Source organism: Gorilla gorilla, chromosome 7, assembly GCF_029281585.2.
Source record: "Gorilla gorilla gorilla isolate KB3781 chromosome 7, NHGRI_mGorGor1-v2.1_pri, whole genome shotgun sequence".
In the NCBI taxonomy this organism is placed as follows: Eukaryota; Metazoa; Chordata; class Mammalia; order Primates; family Hominidae; genus Gorilla; species Gorilla gorilla.
Window position 1 is genome coordinate 20,275,110 of NC_073231.2, and position 25,841 is coordinate 20,300,950.

Here is a 25,841-nt window from a genome sequence, read left to right on the forward strand (position 1 = left end):
TTTTACAGAGAGGAAATTATTCTATATATGTATATGGATTTATATATGTTTAACTTTTTACTTTATAATTTTCATTTGCAAAACTCTACACAGATACTTCAAGACTTAGAATGAGGTTATGTCCCAATAAACCCAGCACACACTGAAAATATCATAAATTGAAAATGCATTTAATATGCCTAAACTATCAAGCATCATAGCTTAGGCTAGCCTACCTTAAATGTGCTAAGAACACTTACATTAGCCTACAGTTGGGCAGAATCATGTCACACAAAGGGTGTTTTATAATAAAGTATCAAATATCTCATGTAATTTATTGAATACTGTATGTCAAAATTGTGACAATTTAGTACCATTGTAAAGTCAAAAAACTAAGTCAAACCATCCTAAGTCAGGACTGCCTGTACTTAAGAGTTTTATAGATCTTCTTAACTAGAGGGGAATGTGTTATGAACGGAATGCATAGAAAAAGGAGGTGGAGGAAGATTTGGGAGTAAAATTCTTATGGAGCATGAGGGTCTTCTCTCGTTTGGACAGATGGAGTAAGAGAGAGGCCCTTGGAAAGAGATAGATGGAAAAAACAGAATACATGCAAGCCAAGAGAAGAAAATGGCATTTCAGTAATAGTTTAAGACAGCAGAATAGTGACAGAGAAAGACTGTGATTCTACTCAGGGAGAAAACAGCCTGGGAGTGGGGACCTCTCTAGGCATCAGAATCATGTCAACAGGAGTAGGACAGGAACAACTGAGAGACATAGTTAATGGGATTTCTTCTTCTTTATTTTGGATCTAGATAAAGTTGATTTTAACTGATTACTCATGTGGGAACATCATCATAAAAATCAACAGAAACATTAATAAGCTAATTTCTAAAACTTTGTAATATCTTAATCCTAATCTAGTTCTGAGGGGGCACCACTGTCATTAGAAACTTGTCTCACCGTAAATGGGAATGAGACAATGTGTCAAAACCAGTCAAGTAGTAAGATAATCAATAGGAAGATAAAGATGGATCAAAGACCTAGACAAGAAGTTAAGATAAAATATACTAGGCAACCACAACAACAGAGACCAGGTCAGCTTCCTACCATGACCAGTCCCCAACAGGGTATGGGTAATGAAATCCTGAACTCAGTGAGGTGACTCTGCAACAATAAATCCTCTCAATTTGTAGACATGGATATAACTCATGTCATGAACTGGGTCAGTGAAGCAATTATGCTTTTCTGATGCCAATGCTCTCCCCGAAACTGTAGCATCAAGGAAAATTCTGTACAAGTAAGGCAGCTTGAAGTACCTCAATTCAGAGAGAAAGGAATCATGAGATCTATTAGAGCTAAGTTCAACACAAGCTCTGCATAATATTGTACTTATCTTTAAGTTTGTGGATATAAGAAAACTCTATTTTCTTTAATAGCAGTGGGGGCTGGGCACGGTGGCTCACGTCTGTAACCCCAGCACTTTGGGAGGCCAAGGCGGGTGGATCACCTGAGGTCAGGAGTTCGAGAACCCAGCCTGGCCAACATGGCACCTTGTCTCTACTAACAATACAAAAATTAGCCAGGCATGGTGGTGGGCGCCTGTAATCCCAGCTACTCAAGACGCTGAGGCAGGAGAATCACTTGAATCCAGGAGGTGGAGGTTGCAGTGAGTTGAGATCATGCCACTGCACTCTAGCGTCAGCGACAAGAGAGAAACTCTGTGCAAAAGAAAACAAAACAACAAAAAAAAAATAGCAGTGGGATATAAGAAAACTTCATTTTTTCAAAATGGCAGTGTTAAATGGTATAACAGTTTAAAAAGCAGTATGGTATTAGACAGCAGTGTAAAACTTGAACTATGTTCAAGTTTTAGTTCTTCTGTATTCTATATGACTTAAACCCTTAGTTTTAATATTTTTATCTATAAAATTGGGATTATAACATGGGCTCTTAACCAATTGCGGGATTGAATGCCTCAGTTGTAATGTTTCAAAGTGTCTATTAATTGATATTTGTCATTTAAATTAATAAAAATTAATATAAATAATTGTGATTTCTCCCAACTATGAGAAAAAACAACATTCCCAAAACAAACAGAAGAACCCGTTAGATTAGAAAGGGCAAAGATTTCCCCCAAAGTTTATGTTGTATAGTTGTCTCTCCTCTCCTCTCTCTACCAATATATTTTTTAAAAATTATAAACTAATATGTTTCTTAAATTTATAATACATGTGCTGTCTAAAGACATGATTCTTTAAAAATTTTTTCAGTTGTTATTTTTGGCATTTTTGTTTCCAATTTATTGGCTTGCTATTACCTAGAATTTTGACTTTAGCTTCTCAGTAGCATGCAACACATTTTCAGAATTTAGAAATCAGACAGAACAGGATTGCTTTTTTTCTTTCTTTCTGGTAGTTTTGCATGTGAGAAGATTATCCCGGACTTTCCTGTTTGGTCCCTAAATCTAATGACATTTGTGTGTCAGAGAGCTTTGACACAGAATGAAGAAGGAGGAGGCAATGCGACCTTGGAGGAGGAGATTGCAGTGATGCAACTACAAGTCAAGAAGCTGCCTGAAGCTGGAAGAATCAGAAATTAGGACGTATTTACTGGTTTAAAACAACACAAATACAGTCAGAAGTCTGACATAGATATTAATGGGCAAAAATCGAGATCTCAGCAGTTTGCTTTTTTTTTTTTGGAAGCTCTGAAGGAAAATCCATTTTCTTACCTTTTCCAGCTTCTAGATGCTCCTGCATTCCTTGGTCCAAGGTTTTCTTCATCCATCTTCAGAGCCAGCAACGGTGGAGAGAGTCCTCCTCACATTTCTTCACCTCCTCTTCTGCCTCCCTCTTCTAGTTTTAAAGTATTACATTGGGCTCACAAGGATAGTTTTTCTATTTTAAAGTCAGCTGACAAGCACCTTAATTCTATCTGTAACTTTAATCTTCCTTTGCCATACAGCAAAATATAATACTCATGGCTTCTGGGAATAAGGACGTGGGCATCTTTGACCATCTTTACTTCTATAATTCTACCTGTAAACTTAATTTTCTTTGTCATATAACATATTTATGGATTCAAGGAAGAAGGAAGTGAGTATCTTTGACCATCTTCCCTCCTGTATAAACATTCCAAAATTCCTCTAAATTATCTTTAGGTTCTTAATCACCAAAGCAGGTGAAAACACTTCCTTCAGGAAGTCTCTCCTACTCCCTTGTTTCGATGGGTAGCTATTCATCTTGCATCCTTCTATAACAATCTTCAGTGCCCTTAACCCTTGCACATATTGTACTGAATTTAAGCCACCCCTCTATGCTTTTCTATTACCTGTAAAATACTTCCTTCCAAAATTCTTAAATGTTAAACTCCTTGAAAGCTGTTCTAGGGTGCTTCCATTTGCTCATTTTCACTTCAGTAATTTCACTACCTCAAATAAATATTTCTATCTTTCTAGTTTTCCGTGACATTTAGCTATTGTGTAACTATAAATACAGACATATTAGTTTAGTATTCTTGATGTCTGAGTTCATGTATGCCTATTTCTCTGGACCCTGACTTGTCTTAATTTTTAAGCTTCTTTCTTCTTTGGGAATAGTGAAATTCTCAGTTGTTACTCCATAGTAGTTTATCATACATACTCACTACTTGTTAGCACCAAATGCAGGGTGACCACAGTCATCTTCCTCCAAAATACAATGGTGAGATAGATACGGGATAAATATTCCCATCCAAAAAGGGAGAAATAAGAAAAGAAAGGAGGCTCCGCCCCAGGCAAGCCCAAAACCTGGCAGGGCAAACTATGAGAACTTAAGTCTTGTTAATAATCTTCTTTGGCTTGATGAGCTGACTTCTGGACCCACTAGGGTGACTACATCGACCCCATGACTCAGCAAGGCCCTGCCCAAATCACTGCTCCTTGGGGATGAGATACTGCCCCAAAGGTTGTGCTGTGCATCCCCCTGCCCACAACTACAGATGGCCCATTCCCACGACTTCTGTTGGAGGCCATCTGCGATGCTGAAACCTAAGCAGTGGCCCAGATAGTCTCCAAATCACCTTTGGGGTTCTTCTTCCCCTTTCTTGAGGGACAGCACACATTCACAGTCTTTCTTCATTCTGTCTCCCTTTGTGTTTCCATTAGTCCCAGTTGTCAGGGTATCTGCTGGTAAGAGCCCATCTCTAGTCCTGGCTTCTGTTGAGATGGGTGATTGAATCTGTGGTTCTTATCCACCCTAATGTCTTTATGGAATGGCAAGTGTGTCACACCCTTTGTGTTCTCTTTCCAATGTACTTTCATATTTCTTCTAATGTGGACAGGATGAGAATTTGCCAGATCTTTAGTTCTGATTCCTTTTACTTAACAATTCCATTTTCAACTCATTTGTTTCCTTCTCTTCTCACATTTTACCATAAGCACTCAGGAAGAATGAAGCTGCTCCTCCAACACTTTGTTTAGAATTTTCCTCAGCTGAACATCCAACTTCCATCCTCTCAAGGTTGACTTGTCATAAAACATGAGAACACAAGCACGATTCAGCCAAGCTCTTTGCCGCTTTGTGATCAGGATCTTCTTTTCTCCATTGCCCAATAACATGTTCCTCATTGCTGTCTGAGACTGCATCAGAGTCATCATTCATATTCATATTTCTACCCACATTCTATAGCTCATTCTTTGCGTATTCTCTAAGAATTTTCAGCTCTCCCCTTTTCTTTTTGAGCCCTCACCAGAATCACCTTTTAAGTCACTTAATGATAATAGCAGCCTTTTCTAGCATGCAGCTCAAAACCCTTCCAGCCTCTCTACTCATTACCTAGTAACAAAGCTCCTTCCACATCGTTAGGTGCATCAGCACACCACTTCTCAGTACCAGTTTCTGTTTTAGTCAGTGGGGACCGCTATAACTGAGTACCATAGACTGGGTGGCTTGAACAATATTTACTTCCCACAATTCTGGAGGCTGGAACTGTGTTCCAGATTAGGCTGCCACAGTGGTCAATTCTTGGTGAAGTCTCTCTTCATGGTTTTCAGATGGTCATGTTTTTGTTGTATCCTCACATGGTCAAGAGAGAAATCATCTATCTTGTGTTTCTTCATAGAAGGGCACTAACCCCATCCACGAGGGCTCTGCACTATGATCTAATTGTCTCTCAAAGGCTCCCCCTCCCACCTCCTAATGACATTACACTGGAGATTAGGATTTCAGCATATGAATTGGGGAAGACACAAACATTCAGTTCATAATACTGGAAGAGAGTCTGATTTCTATGATTTGGCTCCTTCGTTGATACATTTCAGGCTGAAAATGGAGAAAGAATGACAGAGGGACAGAAAGATTCAGCAGGAAATGTTATGGATGATACCTGTGAGTAGTTTATATTATTTCTTCTGACATTTCTTTAGTTACAACTCAGTAGCATAGTCATTCCTATCTGTACCTGCATTACTAAGAGGAAGGCAAGCAGATTTGGTGGTAGCTTTTTTTGTTTGTTTTTTTGGCCACAAAAGGAAAGAGATCTGATCTGAGATTCACAGTTGGGTTCTAAATAATGCATCATATAAATGCTAACAGAGGTAGGAGTTTGCAAGAGAGTAGTTCTGAAGATCTAAGTTTTATAGATCCAGGGAGGTGACATGCCACTAAGAAAATTTCTTTATCCATCCTCCTCTTGTACATCTTATGAGAGCCAACATAAAGATATCAAGTAGCTGGGACAGGGGAAGAGGATGGCAAGATGAAAAACATGACTGGAAAAAGGCATCGGAAGGTTTCCTGATAACATTCTTTCTACTTTGCTATGTATTCACCTTTCTGTAGGGAGGGTGTAAGGAATCCTAAATGATAGTGAATGTCCATATAATAAACGTTAATGCCTCCTAAACGGAAAAGAGTCAGATGTAAGATTCCCCACTGATAAGTGGTAATATGAACACTCAGAATCATCCTGGCATTAAAAGTGTTTTGCTTCATTAGTATTTTTAACTTTCACAGTAGCCTTATAAAGCAGTTCTAATTAGATCAGTTTTACACAAATAAAAATTGAGATACAGAGTTTAAGTGGCTCATACAATATCACAAAGCAGAATTGAGTGGAGCTAGGGCTAAGTCCCACGTTAGTTTTACTACAAAGCCTTGTACTTCTTCTTTGGTGATATTGGGAATAAACATCAATATAATCAATAATATGGATGTATACTTTATTTGGAAAAGAATCAAATGTTATTTATCTTTAGAAAGCTATTTACCTTAAGAAGAACACTTTAAAATGTTAATAGGTTACATTTAGTGAGAATCAAATTACAAATGTTTATTTCACATCGATAATTTCAAGGGAAATGAAGATACAGATTTGAATACAACTGCAAAGCATGGAAAGTTTTTGTAAAACCCAATGTATTTTAACATCTTTTTCATATAACAAAGTAAAACTTAATGCATTTAAAATTTACTAAGAGAAATGCATTGCTCTTGGAATAAATCATTTTAATCCATTTTTATATTTGTATTTGGAGAGAGTATTAAGCAATGAAATCTACCTTAGGTTTGGAGGATTGATTTCCCTAAATGAATATCTTGAATATCTTGACTCTCTTTTACTGCACAAAGAAGGGGGTTGATGGAAATTGGTATAGAGTTCCACATGAGCCACATTTGCAAAAGTAATCCTTAATAACATAGTCACCCATGTCTATTTCCCCGAGTAGATTTCAGAATTCTTTTTTCAGTTTTTTAAAAATTACTTGTTTCTGTGTTGGACGGAAAACTATTCATGACACTCATTAAAAACAGTAAGGAAGACTTCATTTGACAGAGGCTACCATAATAAGGTTTTGTAATAGAGGAGAGAGATGGTGCTCAATTCTGAATATAACAAGGAAATGTGAAAATTTGTAGCCAAGTAGCTGGATCAGGGTAAAGGTGGGGAGCCAGTGGAGGAAAATGCAGGAGTTTGGGTGGATTCTGGCTAAGCTGACCTACCGTGATTCTTGCTGAAGGCCAGCCAGGATGATTAGACCTCACCTCTGGGATGGTGGAGGAGGAGAAACCTCATTAGATATCAAGGGTGACCAGATATTGCGGATGGGGGATTATTGCTAAACTGACTTAGATTTCTTGCTAAAATTGGACAATGTACAGATAAATACGAAAGTTCAAATGTCAGGGTCTAATTGAGAGGAGATTTAGGAGGAGCCTGACTAGAGTTCAGTCAAGGAGAGAATCTTTGTCATTTGTCAACAAGATGCTAACATTTCTTGCATCTGTAACAAAATGCATGGTAGTACAACCAAAGCGTTTTTCAACTGAGTTTACTGAAAAGCCAAAATTCAGAGACATAAAATTTAGAACTAGGTCTTCTGAACAAAATTAATTTTAAGGGGAAGTAGAATACTAGTGAACTCTATTACCAGAAATATGTCAAAGTGTGCCTAGATAATTGAGAAAAGTTTCTAAGTAAAGCAATTAGTCTAAAACATAAGATCTCAGAGAACTGAAACTTCATTCTATTTGTTACTATTCTGAAAGATATATAATATTAAAAAAGGGAATATGACAGAAAAATTGAAAATGAAATTGAGTAAGAAACAGAAAGAAGGTAACTGTTTAACTCTGAAGATCAGTGAGAGCACCTGCGAAATGGAACTGTCAGGTTTAAAATATAGAGCACTCAGTTAAAACTCAAGTTCATATAAACAGCAAATTAAGGTTTTCAATGTAAGTCTGTTCTACATGTTGCATGGAACATAATTATACTGTAAAAATTATTTGTCTTTTATTTTAAAATCAAATTTAACTGGTCATCCTGTCATCACTGCTAAATCTGGCAACCCTATGAAGAACAGATCATCGACTATCTTTTATTTTGATTACTACTATTAAATTCTTATCTTCCACTTTTACATTTTAGAATAGTGTTCTGACTTAACCTTCATTTGTGATCATTTATTTCTGATTTTACTTGGTATACTAAATCTTCTGGTAGTTGTTGCCACAGGATTAACATTTTTGTAAGCATTTAATTAAATACCTCAGCTTGGCCGCTTCAAGAAGAGAGCACATAGTTTTACAATGTGTTATACACAGATAATTCATTTTTAACTGTGAATTAATTTATTGAAGGCAAAGGAAGTATTAAATGTGCTCTCATGGGTCAAGAGTTGCAAATTGAGGAAGGTTTTTCCTAATCCTCATTTCTCATACTATTTTATTTCTCCTAGTCTCATGTGTCTCTTCCTGATTCTTGGATCTATTCCTCTCCATCTTTCATTTTCCTCCTAACTCCTTAAACTGAGTCAACAATTGGAAACTTCCCTTCCACCTCTAGTTCATTCCTACTTAAGGTAAATCTGCCCCAAATGTACCCATCCTGTTGAACTTTTATTGCACGCTTGTCATTTATATATAGTGGCCTAAAGTCAAAGCAATCAAGATCTCTAAAAATGCATATTGCATGACTATAAGCACTTGCTGCATCTTTACTGCTTCTCAGCAGAGAAACTGCTTACAATGTGTGTTGGTTTAAAGTGCAATGGGAATACACACAGAGAAAAACACATGTGATAAACCTCTTCAAGCTAGGTCTATTTTTGAACTGTGTCCAGGCCATCTTACAACAGAATTCTGTTAGAATAAACATGTCTTTCATATATGTTGTTGCTATTCCTTGTCTTTACCTCACAATTCCCTGTCTCTTCTCAACCTCCATTCCTACTACACCACTCAAACAACTGCCAAGTCAACAAGAATATACTAGGTCCTTCAATCCAAAGGACACTTGTTACTTCTCGCATTTGAACTCTCTGCAGCATTTGATACTGCCACCATTCCCTCTCTCTGCAAACAATCACCTTCAAATATACCCCTGTCAGAGGCGTTTGAACCAGAGTGGCTCTATCTTGAATAGGGGCTGGGCAAAATAAGGCTGAGAACTACTAGGCCGCATTCCCAGGAGGTTAAGGCATTCTTAGTCACAGGATGAGATAGGAGGTTGGCACAAGATACAGGTCACAAAGACCCTGCTGATAAAACAGGCTGCAGTAAAGAAGCCGGACAAAATCCTATGACAACCAAGACGGTGAAAAGAGTGACCTCTGACCACCCTCACTGCTCATTATATGCTAATTATAATATATTAGCATGCTAGAAGACACTCCCACCAGTGCCATGACAGTTTACAAATTCCATGCCAATGTCAAGAAGTTACCCTATATGATCTAAAAGGGGAGGATCTAAAAGGTTCTGGGAATGGTCCACCATTGCGGAAAACTCATGAATAATCCACCCCTTATTTAACATATAATTAAAAAGTAACAATAAGTATAAGCAACTGAGTAGCCCATGCTGCTGCTCCATCTATTGAGTAGTCTTTCTTTTATTTCTTTACTTTCTTAATAAACTTGCTTTCACTTTACTCTATGGACTTGCCCCAAATTCTTTCTTGCACGAGATCCAAGAACCCTCTCTTGGAGCCTGGATCCGGACCCCTTTCCAGTAACAGCACTACAATACCTTTTCCTTTAATCATTGTAATGAAATAATTGCAATTACAAAAAAGTTTGAATAATAATACAATGAACACCTATGAGGCCACCATCTATTTTGAGAATTAAAACATTATAAATACAGTTAAAACTTCCTCTACATCTTGTTAAGAGAAAAGCTTTAGAACAGTTAGATTTAGCAGAGTTTAATTGAGCAAAGAATAATTCACTAATAGGCAGCCCAATGAAATGGAATAGGTTCAGAGAGACTCTAGGCTACCTCATGGCTGCAGAGGATTTATGGACAGAAAAAGGAAAGTGATACACAGAAAATGGAATTGAGGTACTGAAACAGCCTAATTGGTTACAGTGTCTGCCTGATTGGAACACAGTTTCAATAGCTGGCCACAACTCACGATTGGTACAACAGTAAGTTACAGTCTGTTTACACATCTGATTAAGTTACAGTTCACTATGTATGGAGAAACCTCTAGCCCAAACTTAAAATATGTAAGGCGGCACACTCCATCAAGTTAGAACAATCTTAAACCAGAAAGCAGGAAGATGGCTCACTGACTCAAAGACTTTAGAAGTATAAAGCTGTCCTATTAGGAAGAGATGATTTAACACTAATCACTGATAATTCACTTAACCCAGTAGGTTTTCTAACAGGGAATCCAAATCTAAAAGGCCCTAAGCATCAGTGTTTATATTTAATTGATTATCACACAAAAGTCAGGCCTGATTTAAGAGAGATTCCTTTCAAAATAGGGCAGCACTTACTGATAGATGGCTCTTCCTGGGTAAATGAAGGAAAAAGACAATGGGTATTCAGTAGTTGATGGGGAAGCTCTCGCAGGAATAGAGTCAGGAAGATTGCCTAATAATTGGTCTGCCCAAACTTATGAATTGTTTGCATTAAATCAGGCTTCAAATCACTTGCAAAAAAAGGAAGGGATTATTTATACTGATTACTTATTAGTGATAGTAGATCGTCTTACTCACTGGGTAGAAGCTATTCCCTTTTCAAGCGCAACTACGAATAATGTAGGTAAAGCATTGATGGAAAATATTATACCCAGGTTTGGCAGATAATGGGACTCATTTCACTGCACAAGTCATAGAGAAATTAACTCAAGCACTAGACTTAACATGGGAATACCATACTCCCTGGCACCCACCTTCATCAGGAACACTGGAGAAAATGAACCAAACTTTGAAGAGTCACTTAATCAAATTAGTCTTAGAGACTCGGCTGCCATGGACTAAATGCCTCCACATTGCCTTATTAAGAATTCAAACTGCCTCTCAGAAAGATGCTGGTTTATCTCCTTGTGAGATGCCATTTGGGTTGCCCTTTTGACACTCCACTGCTGACATTCCTATGTTTGAAACAAAAGATCAGATCTTCCACTTGCTCTTCCCTCAGAACTAAAGGTCTTTTAGCGCAGGTGCCACCCCTAGAGCTCCTAGCACACCAGCAGCAGCCTGGGGATTACATCCTCATCAAAAGTTGGAAGGAAAGAAAACTTGAACCGGCTTGGGAACAACCATACCTACTGTTTCTAACCACCGAGACTGCAGTCCAAACAGCAGAAAGCGGATGGACTCATCATACCCAAGTCAAGAAGGCATCGCCACATCCAGAGTCATGGGCCATTGTTCTGGGGGAGAGTCCTACCAAACTAAAACTAAGATCCCTCCTTTATTCCTTCCAGCTGACAGGACATGAGCTGTATGGTAGCTCTCTTCCAAGACCCCGCAGCCTGGGGTAATGAATTCTGCCAAGCTCTCCCTCTTTCTCTCTCTGCTATTCCCTGAAGTCCGACAACCCTGCGGGTCAGCCCCCTTGGGCCATCCAGCCTCCGTCTCCCGATGCCAATTTTACCTTGTGACTCTCACAACAGGGGGAAAATTTAGCATTCCTTGGAGACCGAATGTGATGCCGTGAGCTTAAGCCCTTCCAAGAGCTTAACAACCAGTCTGTCCTTATTCCATCCCAATAACACAGCCCCCGATGGAACAATTACAAAAGTATTTACAAGGCCTTACCTCTTACTGTTCTTATAGATGTACTTATTCCTGTAGGTAGACTCTAAAAAGTTTGAAGAGGAAAAATTATGAAAATCCAGAGGGAGAAGTTGTTGGAAACAGTGAGTTCCTCTTCAGAGGTTACACTTGTCCTCTGTTTTCAAAGCCTAACTTCCTTGCCTCCTTGCCCCTAGTTAGGATAAACAACCTTCCAGCTATTTCCAATCTGTAACCCACATCCATTAACCCACATCTGTTCCCAATCTATAACCCACATCCATTCCCAATCGGTAACAACTCACATCTGTTCCTTATTTGGTACCCTTAGTTCCGAAATTGCTCTGTAGCCCCCACCCCTGCTCCATTTGAAGTAGTCAGTCAGGATCAGCTTAGATTGTGTCGTCGGACCCCAACCTACGGAGACTGGACACAGTAACAGGGACTGACTATGTTAGAGACAAAAATCCTTCCCTTCTTTGTTCTGTGTACTCTCGCCATTGCTCCCTCCATGAGGCCCACCCTTCTTTTTTTTTTTGAGATGGAGTCTTCCTCTGTCGCCCAGGCTGGAGTGGAATGCAGTGGCACGATCTCAGCTCACTGCAAGCTCTGTCTCCCGGGTTCATGCCATTCTCCTGTCTCAGACTCTCGAGTAGCTGCGACTACAGGTGTCCGCCACCATACCCAGCTAATTTTTTGTATTTTTAGTAGAGACGGGGTTTCACCATGTTAGCCAGGATGGTCTTGATCTCCTGACCTCGTGATCCATCCTCCTAAGCCTCCCAAAGTGCTGGGATTACAGGCATGAGCCACCGCACCTGGCCAATTCTCTTTATTGTATTTTTATTCTCTATTTTATCATATTTTATCATATCTGCTCTAATTGCTATTATTTCTTTCCTTCTGCTAGCTTTAGGTTTACCTTGCTCTTCTTTTACTCCTCATGTGTAAAGTTAGGTTTTTGATTTGAGATCTATGTAGGGAAGCCTCTCTTTAACTGCATTTTTCCTCTACTGTCACAGCAAAACAATGATCATTGACAAAGAAGAATAATTATGTGACCAAATATGTGGGGAGTTTTTCCTCATGCATTAACCAGCAGACACCAGCTGAGTGCCTTCTACTTCAGTTCTGACAGTACCAGGTTGGAGGCTCAGTCACTAAGATTGTCCCCCATACCCTCAAACACTAGTTGCAAGTTTCTGAACAAATGGCTTCAAGTTGGGGTTCCCTCATCTCCTTCTTATAATTGGGTTCATTTAATTTTCTGGAGTAGCTCACAGAACTCAGGGAAACACTTGCATTTACGAGTTTAGTATAAAGAACATTGCAAAGGATACAGATAAAAAGATGCATACAATTAAGTATGGGGGAAGGGGTGCAGAGCGTCCATGCTCTCGCTGGGCATGCCACCCTCCAGGAACCTCCACATGTTCAGTTATTTGGAAGCCCTTCAAACTCACTCCTTTTTGGTTTTTATTAAAGCTTTATGATGTCAGCATTCCTTCCCCCAAAGTATAGGTCATGACTCTTTCTGTTGGAAGGCCTTAAGACCCACAATAAGAAAGCTGAGGAAAGGCTACAGTCCTGCCTGGGGGCAGGTGAAAAGAAGGTAAGAAAAGGTCAGCAGCCTCCCCCTGTGGCCTAACACACCCAACATTATAACAAAAGACTGTAACAAGGCCTATGGAAGTTATAAGCCAGGAGCTTTGGGTGAAAATTAACATACATAACACCAAAAGATCATTCTTCTTTTTAATGTATGTATTTACAGCTATAAATTTTCCTTTGAGTACAGCTTATACTGCATTCCCTAAGTGTTGGTGTATTATGTTTTAATTTTCATTCATCTCCTCCAAGTATTTCTAATTTCCCATGTGAGTTATTTTTTGACCCATTGGTTAAGAGTGTGTTAATTTCCACAAATTTATACATTTTCCAGTTTTCCTTGTATAATAATGCAATAATTATGATAATTTCTTGCTTTATTCTACTGTAGCTAGAAAACATACTTGTACAATTTCAGTCTTTCAAGATTTATTGAGATTTTATGGTGGCCATTCAATCACAAATAGGTTGCATGGTGGATAACAGTTCATGTGCACTTGAGAAGAATGTGCATTTTACTGCTGCTGGGTGAAATGTTTATATATATGTATATATATGTGTATATGTATATATGTATATGTATATATGTATATGTGTACATGTATATGTGTATATGTATATATGTATATGTATATATGTATATATGTTTATGTGTATATGTATATATGTATATATGTATGTATATGTATATATGTATGTATACGTATATACGTACATATACACATATACACATGTATACATATGTATACATACGTGTACATGCATGTACATATGTACATACATGTACACATGTACATACATATAGGTATATGTGCATACATGTGTATATGCACATATGTATATGTATGTATGTGCATACATGTGTATATGTACATGTGTATATGTATGTATGTGCATACATGTATATATGTACATATGTATATGTATGTATGTGCATATATGTATATATGCACATATGTATATGTATGTATATGTACATATGTATATGTATATGTATGTATATGTATATATGTATATGTATATATATGTATATGTATATATGCATATATGTATACATATATGTATATGTGTGTATATATGTATACATATATGTATGTGTGTATATATGTATACATATATGTATGTGTGTATATGTATGTGTGTATATATGTATATATGTGTTTATATTTATATACACACATACATATATATATGCTTATTAGGTCTAGTCGTTGTATAGGGTGGTTCAAGTCCTCTATCTCCTTATTGATCTTCTTTCTAGAAGTGTTAAGCATCAATGAACGTATTGTATTGAAGTCTTCAACTAGTATTGTAGAACTGTTTATTTCTCACTTTATTCTGTCAGTTTGCTTCATATATTTTGGGGCTCAGAGTTTTGGTGCATATATGTTTATAATTGTTATATCTTTTTGATGAATTTGTGTCTTCTCTCTTTTATCAATATATAATGTCCTTTAATTGATATATAATGGTCTTTTCATTTTTTAACAGTTTTTGACTTAAATTATATTTTGTCTGATATTAAAATAACAACTTCATTTCTCTTCTGGTTACTATTGGCATGAAAAACCTTTTTTCATCACTTCACTTTGAATGTGTTTGTGTCTTTGAATCTAAAGTGAGTCTCATGCAGACAACATATACTTATCATTTAAAAAAAATTTCATTCTGCCAATTGCTGCCTTAGAGAACCTAATCCATTTGAATTTAATGTAATTCTGACAGGAACTAACTTTTGACATTCCAACATTTTTCTATATGCATCATACCTTTATGGTTCTCATTTCTTCCATTACTGCCTTCTTTTGTATTTAGTTGACTTTTTTTTGTGGTGAACCATTTTGTTTTCTTCTTATTCCCTTTTGTGAATATATTTTTAGATGTTTTGTTAGTGACTACCATGGTGATTAACATCCTAAATTTGTAACATCTGTCTTAAATTGATACCAACTTGACTTCAATAACATTTAAAATCTCTGCTTCTAAGTACTCCATATTTCTCACACTTTGTTGTGGGCCCATATTACATGTTTATGTGTGTATAATACAATAAACATATAGTTATTTTAACACTTAGATCTTTTAAATCATGCAGGAAATTAAAAAATGAAATTATAAACACAAAATACAACAATACTAGCTTTTATATTTTCTCATGTACTTACCATTACTGAAGATCTTTATTTCTTCATATGACATTAGTTTAATGTCTAGCGTTCTTTCATTTCAACCTGAAGGAGTCCCTTTAACGTATCTCAGAGGGCAAGGGCAGGACATACTGGCAATAAACTTCCTCAGCTTTTGTTTATCTGGGTAAGTCTTTTTTTTTTTTTTTTTTTTTGAGATAGAGTCTCTCTCTGTCATCCAGGCTAGAGTGCAGTGGTGCTATCTCGGCTCACTGCAAGCTCCACCTCCCAGGTTCATGCCATTCTTCTGCCACAGCCTCCCAAGTAGCTGGGACTACTGGCGCCCGCCACCATGCCTAGCTAATTTTTTCTATTTTTTAGTAGAGACAGGGTTTCACCATGTTACCCAGGATGGTCTTGATCTCCTAACCTCATGATCCACCCACCTCGGCCTCCCAAAGTGCTGGGATTACAGGCGTGAGCCACCGCACCCAGCCTATCTGGGAAAGTCTTAATTTCTCTCTCATTTTTGAAGGACAGTTTTACCAGACATGATATGCTTGGCTAACAGATTTGGGGGTTTTGTTTCTTCTTTTTCTTTCAGTACTTTAAATATGTCATCCAAATGTCTTCTGGCCTTATGGTTTCTGTTGATGAGAAATCAGCTATTAATCTTTTTGAAGGTCCATTGTATATGACAAGTTGCTTCTCCCTTGCTACTTTCAAGACTCTCTGTCTTTTTCTTTCGGCAGTTTGACCAGTTTGTCCTGGTGTGAGAGTTTTTTGAGATTCTTGGACTTTTAGATTCATGCCTACCATCAAATTTGGGAAGTTTTGTTTAGTATTTATTTACATATTCTTTCTTCTACTTTCTCTCTATCTCTGGGACTCTCAAAATGCATATTTTGGCCCACTTGATGGTGTCCCACATGTCCCTTAAGCTCTTTTTACTTTTCTTCATTATTTTTTTCTATCTGCTTCTCAGACTCAATTTAAATTGTCCTATTTTCAGATGAACTAATTCTCTTGCTTGTTGAAATCTGCTGTTAAAGCCCTCTAATAACGTTTTCATTTTAGTAATTGTATTTTCAGATGCAGTTTCTGTTTGGCTCTATTTTTTGTAATTTTTGTATCTTTATTGATATTCTAATATGGCTAACACATTATTTTTCATATTTCCTTTCATTCTTTGTCCATTACTTTTTAAAGCATATTTAAGACACTTGTTTTAATGTCTTTGTCAAGTAGGTACAACATCTGTACTTCCTCAGTGACTGTTCTTTTAATTTCTTTTGCTTATTTTTGTTTTGTGACTATCCTGAATGATTTTTACCAAGACTGTGTTCCTTATTGTTGATGATCACTGGAGTCTCTGTTCCTTACTTTGTGTTAAGCTAGTGTTTTTGAATGCCAAGCACTAAAAACAGAAATAAAAGACAAAACACAAAATCTGCAGCAACCAACACAACCAACAACAATCCATCTCCCTCAGTATTTGCAGATTGTTTCTGAGCCTGGGCACGCCTTTAACACTTAGCCAGATTTGCACTAATCCTAGAGATCAGCCCAAGGTAAAAGTTTAGGTTCTTTTCAAGGCATGTGTTTCACCCTGAGCATGCATGGGGCTTTCTAAATTTCCCTGCATTCATTTTTTTTAAACACCCTAATTTCCCAAAGAAACTGTCTTCAGTTTTTGCTACCAGGCCTTATGCTCTCTATTTCATGTTTCAACTATAATGTTGTGACCCATGCATTTGAGGGTTGTTATTTCAGCTAACAGTGTTTTTGAACAACGGCCACTGCTTTACCAACGTGAATTCAAAATTAAGTGAAACAGAGTTGAATGCTTTGCATCAGTCCTTCAGGGAATTTCTTAGACAGATTAAAACAGACAAACACAACCGTTTGTGAGGAAGGTCATCTCTGCTTCCCATGGAACCAGGGCCCAAGGGCCCAAGCTACGAATGTAGACTGCCTACCACTGCCTCAAGACAAGAGAAAAAAAAAAACAAAAAAACATTGCTGCATCCAGGAGGAGGTAGGGGGAAGGCAGGTAAATATATCACAAACTTTACTGTTGTTTCAAAGTTGCCTTTTTCTTGACTCAACATTTGGTTAGTTGCTGTACAATTCTGAATTTTTTCAGAGTCCTGACAAAGTTGATTCTGACAGTTTCTATTTATTTTTTGATATTTCTCTAAAAGAATGAATTCATGAAGCTGCCTACTCCACCATTTTGTTAATATTTCTCTTCGCTTTTGTTTGTTTGTTTAAGTAAATGTACTCAATAATAACATACACATAAGTTCTTGTTAAGATATTAACATTTTAAAAATATAAATTCTAAGAGTTTTAAATATAAATTACTCTGCAAAGGAAAATAGCTGATAAATAACAGAAAGGAATACATATTTCAGTATGTTATGTAACCAGAAGATTGGTGTGGTTAAAGAAAAACATTTAAAAATGTATTACCTAACATTCAATAAAGAAAAAGTGCAAAGAAAATGCATAGTTGAAAAACATCAGGCTATATTATGGTTATATGTGTGATTAAAAGCCAAAACCACATCTAGTGCCAAACACATGTTCCTAAAATTCCTATATACTGTCTCAATGAATTAAAAAAATCTCAACGTAATCATCTCCTAATTGTGCTTTTCTGAGGGAACACTGTTAATTGTCTATCTGACAAACATTGACTTATTCCTCCTCTCTGCCATAATCTTGATTTTATTTAGTTAACATGAGATCTTGAGCTTCACCAGCCTTGAGCTTCTCCAACTCTGGAGAGTAAATAATGCTTACCATTGTAACCCAGTAATGGTAAATTTGTATCTCTTGAGTGTGATTGCTTTGGACATACATATCACTGCCATACTGATCAAACAAATGACTGAGGGTACAAATATTTCATTTTACCCTTAATAGCAAATATTAATACAGTCAACCCTTAAACAATATGTGTTTGATCTGTGCACTGTTCCACTTATACATGGATCTTCCACCTCTACGATTCCTGAGACAGCAAATCCAACTCCCCCTCTTTCTCCTTCTCAGACTACTCAATATGAAAACAACAATGAAGGATGAAGACATTTATGATGGTTCACTCCCACTTGATTAATAGTAAATATATTTCTCTTCCTTATGATTTTCTTAATGTTTTCTTTCCTCTAGTTTATTTTTTTGTAAGAATACAGTACATCATGCATATAAAATGTGTTAGTTGACATTATTAGTAATACAAAAAATGGTTAATTGACTATTTATGTTATTGGTAAGGATTCTGGTCACCAGTAGGCTCTCAGTGGCTAAGTTTTGGGGGAGTCAAAAGTTATATGTAGATTTTTCACTGTGAAGGGATCAGTGCTCCCAACCTCTGCATTGTTCAAGGGTCAACTGTATATTATTTGTAATAAGCACATTACAAATTAATGTAATGCTTTACTTAAGTACAAACTACTATGGTCTATACGTTTTGAAAAAATGGAAAGTTTTGATTTGAAACTATTTAGATAATTTAGGTGGAATGTGTTTGGCCCTTAGATATTAATGGTTATTCTTCATTTTCTACATCCCTTTGGTCTTTCTTTTTTCTTCTTCGTTTATTTAAATATACATTTTGCATTTAACGTGATGCTGGATGGCTCAACAAGTAGAATACATTCATTCTGGTCAGTTGAGCTATTTTTTCAAAAAAACCAAATGGCAAATTTCTGTTTTTTTTAATGGGGCAAATGCAATTCAACATTCCAAAGTAAATTAAGTCCTCAATTTTTATTGGTGCTATTAGGTTCTTTTCTTGACTGGACTGAACTTAGTAGATTCTCTCAAATACAAAAAGGATTTTTAGATTACTTATTAAAGATATATCTATGCATAAGTGGTAAATCAGCATGCATATACCATACAGCAATATAGTATTAACAACCCATAGGCACTGATCTCAGACATCCCAAGTGCCTATGGGTTGTTAATAGTACTATTAACAGTGTCATAGTACTAGTACTAGTAATAGTACTATTATTATTTTAAAAGTAAATTTTATTTTAAAATAAAAACAGTAATAGTACTATTATTAGTGTTAATAATACTAATAGTTAATACTAACAGTTAACACTAATAGTTAATACTATTAACAACCCATAGGCACTGATTTCAGACAACCCATGCATACCACTTATGCATAAGTAGTAAATCAGCATACATATACCATACAGCAATACAGTATTAACAACCCAGAGGCACTGATCTCAGACATCCCAAACAGGCTGATAATGCAAATGATTCTTTCAGAAACCATTGTATTTACCTTTTGAAGTTTTGAAGAAAATACCTAGATAGTGGAACTGAACACAAAGAATTATTAACTAGTTGAAATTACAGCCAGGGTTTGAGACAGAAAGTGTACATTCAGAATTCATTCTCTTAACCACAAAATTATGCTGCCAGAGAAAATCAGCAATGTTAAACAAGTAGAAGAATGTTACATGATAAAAATGCATTTTCAGTAGGCTGTTTACAGTAATTCCAATTCCAAGGTAAGGTTCTGCCTTTTTAAGTTGGACGGCTGTGAGTCTACCACTTGGTTATTATGTGTGGTGAGACTTCAGAATATGAAAAAATGCTTAAGCTTATGCTTTCATTTGCCACTATTAAAGAAAGAACAGTAGAGTAATTCCATAATAGTACTAGTTTACAATTACTTTTTTTGTGAATTAGTCATAGGAAACTTCAGAATTCTGTTATTTTCAGGGCTGAGGTTGAATTCATTTGTGCTTTAATATCAACTACTGGGCTTTCTGCAGACAGTCACTTTCAGGGTAGAATTACTGGGTTTCAGGGTAGCTTTTCACACTCTACACTATGGCCCTGGAGATGGGTTGACTACCAACAAAAGGTTGCTAAGCTACTTTTTTGGGGCATGCTCAGAGTTATTGTCCCTTTAGGACTAAAGGAGCCCCCCCCCCCCTTTGGTTGTAAATGTTGACTGACTTCATAAAAGACTCCAAAAAGTTGAAACCTTTCTTCCTTCTGCACTGAAGATGTTTGCATTGTTTGTTAAAATGGATTAATTAGATTTAAATTTTAAACACCATGTCCTAGAATTATAACAAGCTAATTATTCCATTTAAAACTGCATAACAAACTAAACTTCCTGTTAAGTTGCATTTTTGATCCACCAATTATCTGGACAAATATAATGATGGTCAGTTTTCTCATATGTCCTGCTTTCAATTTACTTCATGATTCAATTAAACAGTTGTCAGTACATGACAAGAAAAATAAGCTCCCTGGTCCATAGTGGCCAAGACATATCATTAATATTGATATCTAATACACAAGTTATTGCACATTGAGATATCTTAATAGTTCGATAACATTCTTATTTTAAAATAATATGTGTGGATTGGAGATTTTGCAATCTAGGCACAAAAGATATCTTCTGATCCCTTCTGTTACTCAGAAAGTAATTAAAATCAACTAAATAGATTACAAAGACAAGAAGAGCAAAAAATTGTAATCTCCTGGTGAACATATTATGAATTGGAGCCAATTACTGGTATGCATTGCTATTACCCTTGGCCTTTGTAATCTGGAAGCTATAAACTTCAAAATGTTCAATTCAGCATATAAGTCATTATATTAGAAAATTCCATTTAAAAACCTATAGAAGTTAAAATGATTTAAATATAGACATAAAATAGTAAGTATGAAGGTGTTCAATATATGAATCCTGTAATCTAAAATATTATTTGGGCAATATTCTTAATCTCTTAAATATTGATTAAATGGATTTTACAGGAACAAGGTAATAAAATCATTTTTGAGCAGCGATTTCATAGTTGTGAATGAAAATATGATGCATCATAAAGTGCAAGTGACTCCAGCATCTTCAGAATGTGAACAGGCTCTTGTCCCCCATTGCCGAAATTTACATTCTTCAATAGATGATTCTCTCCCAAAACAAAACACTTCATTCAGCCATATTGGACCAGTACCTGCAATAATGAGGTATAACTGCATTAGTAAGTTTAGAGTTTAGTGTTTCTCTTTGAGTGGGGCAAAGCCATTAATTCCTTCACTAATTAAACAAAAAAGTGCTGATTATTTTCTGTATGCAAGTTCTGTGCTCTCTAGTAGGAATCAAAAATTAATCTCCTGCTTCAGAACACTTTATACTCTGTTAACATGTAAACTACTAAAATGCAAAGTAAGAAGAGCTCTAACAAAGTTACCTACACAGTTCTATAAAAGTAGAGATTAAGAATTTTTTTAAAGGATTTGACAAATTAGTTTTATTATTAATCTAAAAATAAAGAAGAAAGTTTCAGCCTTAATAATCATGGGTACATGTAATAACCTGATGATTCAAGCGTATCTGTACGTCAAAGGGTCTTGGGATATATTTGCACATAAGATAAACCAGAAAAAGGAAAACTTAATATCAGCATCTTCCTCCTTTTCTTATCTTCCCGTGTATTTCAATTTATGTGTGCCTGCTTTATCAAATACATTATCTGTTTTTAATTAAAGTAGAACTAATCTAATCAGCAAACGGCCTACAAACTATCCTGTAAGGAAACCATGGATTAAGAATGCTACTAATTGCAAACACAAACAAACAGCAAGAAAATGACAAAGCAAAGGTTTTCCTGAGCTGATCAATTATAAGAGTGTTAACAGTAAGTTGGAGAGCCCGAGTATTTTTTGAGGTGTTTATAACAGTATTGAGGCTTTTTTACTTGAAATTTTAAGGCAGAAGAAGGAAAAGAATAAAGGAATATGATCTCAAAATCAGAAACCTTGCCAGGGACACTTTTTAGTTCCCAAATTATCTTACTAGGCATAGCATATTCCCTATTGTGTTTGTGATTGTATGTGTGAGCATGCTTGTATGTGTATATGTGTTTGTATATCTGTGTTTCCTTATAAGTATATAAAGTCTATAAAAACTTTTGAAAGCCTCAAAGGGCTACTTAAAACTACGGGCAAATAAAAACAATTGCACAAATAGTAAGACTATTCCCATGTTAATACAGGAGGAAGCCGAAGTACGAGACATTTATAAATTAAATCTATTATATTTATTGTCATTTATAAATTGTATAAACAAACAGAAATTAAACTTTTGGTGAAAGCCATGGCTCTGTCATAATTTGGAGAGTGCGAGAATGGCTCCATGAATTCTGAACCCGGGCTACTGTGATGCTTTCGCATTGTATTTTGTAGGTCTACTCAGTGAATTTAGATTTCAGCAGTGCAGAATTTGTACAATCCAGGAAAAGGAAATTGAGAGTGGGAATTCTCCCAATGTCTACAGCACAGCAAGGCCATCCCGACATGAACAGCAAAGGAAAGAAATTATTTGGTTGATTAATGTGCTGACATGTAAGCACATGTTTTTAGAAACTGCAGTAAGGGAATTCACGAATGTTAGAATACCAAGGTTGTGGTCCTGATAATGAAAATTTAAGTCCACTCTTTTAAGAATTTATTATGTGGCAGGAAACACTTTTACATTTGATGTATTATTCCATGCAATCCTCAAATAACTTTCAAAAATTGAATGCCATTATTGTGTCATTTTACTGTTGAGGAAACTGAAAATCAGCGAGGATAAGGAACTGTGCGTGCTCAAAGTCGCATAGGATTCTCACCTTGTATCCACCCTGAGTCACTGCCTTAAATCAATGACTTACTGCAACCTCCTTCATTATTAGACTTACTTATTTAGCAAATCTGCTCTAGGTGCCTACACGAGTGAACAAGTCCAAACTCCATACTCTTGTGGACTGACTTCCTGGGAGGGCTTATGTTCCAGGTAGATGAAGCAACTGAGATCACATATGAAATCGTGCCAGAGCAAATACTGGCATCTAGAGCCTCTGATTCTTATTCTGGTTATTTTTCGTCTGAGGACACATGGATGTGACAAATGTATTGTGGAATTTGGTATCTCTGTCTTTTGCTATGTGGAAAAGTTTCAGACACAGTGAAAATTTTTTAAGTGCTTGTGTATAAGGTAATATGCTAGGTCTTTTCACATACATTTCTAAATTTACTTTTTATAATAACCTTGTTAAATAATGATAATTATCTCCATTATATAGATACATAAACTGAGACTGAGAAAGGGTGTATGACTTTCTCAAAATTACAAAGAATAGATCCAGGCAACAGAACATGATGACACTTAAAGCTTAGTGATATTCATGGGTTACATAGATGTCTAGATAGAATTATAGAAGTAATTTCCAAAGATTTGTTGTTTTATTTTTATATTAATATATTCAAGACTATTGAGCCCAGGGGAAAAATTTATTTAATACACATTTTCCATCTCATTCCAAATTGTTTTCTGCATTAAAAAGTTAATGCAGATAGTATAAAATTCATAAAATTTTATCCTTGTGTAAACCAATGAGATAAAAAACAAATTTGTTTTTATTTCTTTAGATAATAACTGTTATTCAAGGATTTTCGTTGTTTGGGCTGTCACTGTTATTATTTTTTTTGTGCCTCTGAACTATTCTTTCTATTCAGTGGAAAGCTATACAAAAATTACGTGTGTTTCTTAGATATGTTTTTAACCTCTAATCCTCTTCCTCTCTTTCTCTCTCTCTCATCTTTCCACCTACATACCTAGCCATATATATATCTATGATTTCCTTTATAATTTGAGGGTTGTAGGGATTGATATTGATTATATTTTTTTAAAAATTTTTTTTTTTTTTGAGACAGAGACTCCCTCTATCGCCCAGGCTGGAGTGCAATGGCGTGATCTCGGCTCACTGCACTTCCGCTTCCTGGGTTCAAATGATTCTCCTGCCTCAGCCTCCTGAGACAGGTGTGCACCACCACGCCCAGCTAATTTTTGTATTTTTAGTAGAGACGGGGTTTCACCATGTTGGCCAGAATGGTCTCGATCTCTTCACCTTGTGATCCGCCCACCTCAGCCTCTCAAAGTGCTGGGATTACAGGGGTGAGCCACTGTGCCTGACCTTCTCTTCACCTCTTTATAAAAAATGAAAGATACTGATATTTCTTTGGGGGATTTGGGTATCTTTAATCTTACCAGCATTTCCATGAAAAATAAAAGGTAATCAGTTTCATACATCATCCAGATATATTATAAAATGATGAGATTTGAGATCAGCTGCTGAATAGATAAATGGGAGAGCAAATATCATTAATAGTTAAAAGTGCCTGAATGTGTATTTTCATTATTTCTAGTCATGACTGAGTGACATAAATTTGTATGACTTTTAAACCTAGTTGGGAAGTGTTTTGTGAACAGTGTCTCCATTGAGAAAAACATTGTAAATTAAAGTTGAATACACCTTGGGAATCAAAGTAGAGAAGAATGGGTCAATATAGCCTATAGTTTGGATTGTAGTTTTGTGCTTATAGAGAAACCACTCATTTTTCCTCAATTTTATGATATGCAGAATAAAGGAGTAAGGCTAACATAGCTTTAAGACTTTGTCTACCTTTAATATTTCATGATTCTAAGATTCTGAAGAAGCAAGCTCTTTAGAAATGAAGATCTTAAGTATAAAGGACTTGGAAGGATGTTCCATCTGGTGGAGAAAGCATGGTATGAGAGAAAGGTTAAGGCATGAATCTTGACCCTTCTTCCCACCCCCACCCACCCCCAACCACCATAATGACTACGTAAATTTGTACAACTTTGATGACCTCTGCTAGCCCTACTTATTTTCTCTATGAAAAAAATATGCGATTTTTCTATGATTACCCAGCTCTATGGACCAGCCCTATATTACTTTCCATAATATTTAACATTCAAATGTTTACATTTTGAAACATTCAACATGCAAGGAGCAGTATGTAAAAATTTGACTTGTGACCCTTTGATATATTTATTTATCTTTGAGATTATATTTACTCCCATTCATTAAAGGATAGTTCAGAGGTTATAGAGGTACATTTTTTGATTGCCTTCTGTTTACCCTTACGTTTTTTTTTTTTGGAAAATTTCACATAGAAAATTGATTATGGTATGTAAAAGTGGTAATAAAAAAGCAAAGAAAAGACAGCTAAGAATAACTTTTAAATGGCATTTATGTTTATATATTACTTTTGTTTCTCTTTTCAGGTTTGGAGTTTCAGCACTATAAACTCAGGAGAAGATGCAATAGTTACTCCAGATCTTACTTCCCTCATCAGCATCCGTACAGGCTCAGATATACCTGGAACAAATTCTTGGAGGTACCACTGTTGTCTGATAAAGCTCATCCAAGTTTGCTGCAGGGAGACCACAGGCACAAGAGCTGGGAAAGCCTGGATACGGGGCAAAAAGTGACTCACTCTCCTTTCCCTGCCCTGTGCATTGATAAACAGTAGATGCCCCTCAGTGCTTCCTTAATTAAACTTGTTTTGTCTAGTCAGAAAAAAAGGTGCATCCAAATGAGAGAACCTATTTAAAGGAGCATGCTTGAAACTTTATTCCTATAAGTCATTTTACCTGCAGCTGCAAAACTAATTGTTCTTAAAACTAAGGATTCTATCTGCTAAGCCAGGTTTGCTATTTAAAACCAGAAAAAAAATATGTGGAGACTGTCCAAAAATTATATTCTTTCTATAATGGC

The 25,841-nt window shown here is 36.1% G+C and overlaps 1 protein-coding gene across 1 annotated transcript in view; it reads right to left on the minus strand.

The window, feature by feature from the left end:
* Positions 1-18,938: 18,938 nt before the first annotated feature.
* MSR1 (macrophage scavenger receptor 1) overlaps positions 18,939-25,841 on the minus strand; it is an 87,868-nt gene continuing 80,965 nt past the window's right edge. The window contains exon 10 of the mRNA XM_019031879.3: positions 18,939-21,230. Within this exon, the coding sequence (XP_018887424.3) occupies positions 21,097-21,230 (134 nt within the window). The 3' untranslated portion in view covers positions 18,939-21,096. The remainder of the gene's footprint in view (positions 21,231-25,841) is intronic.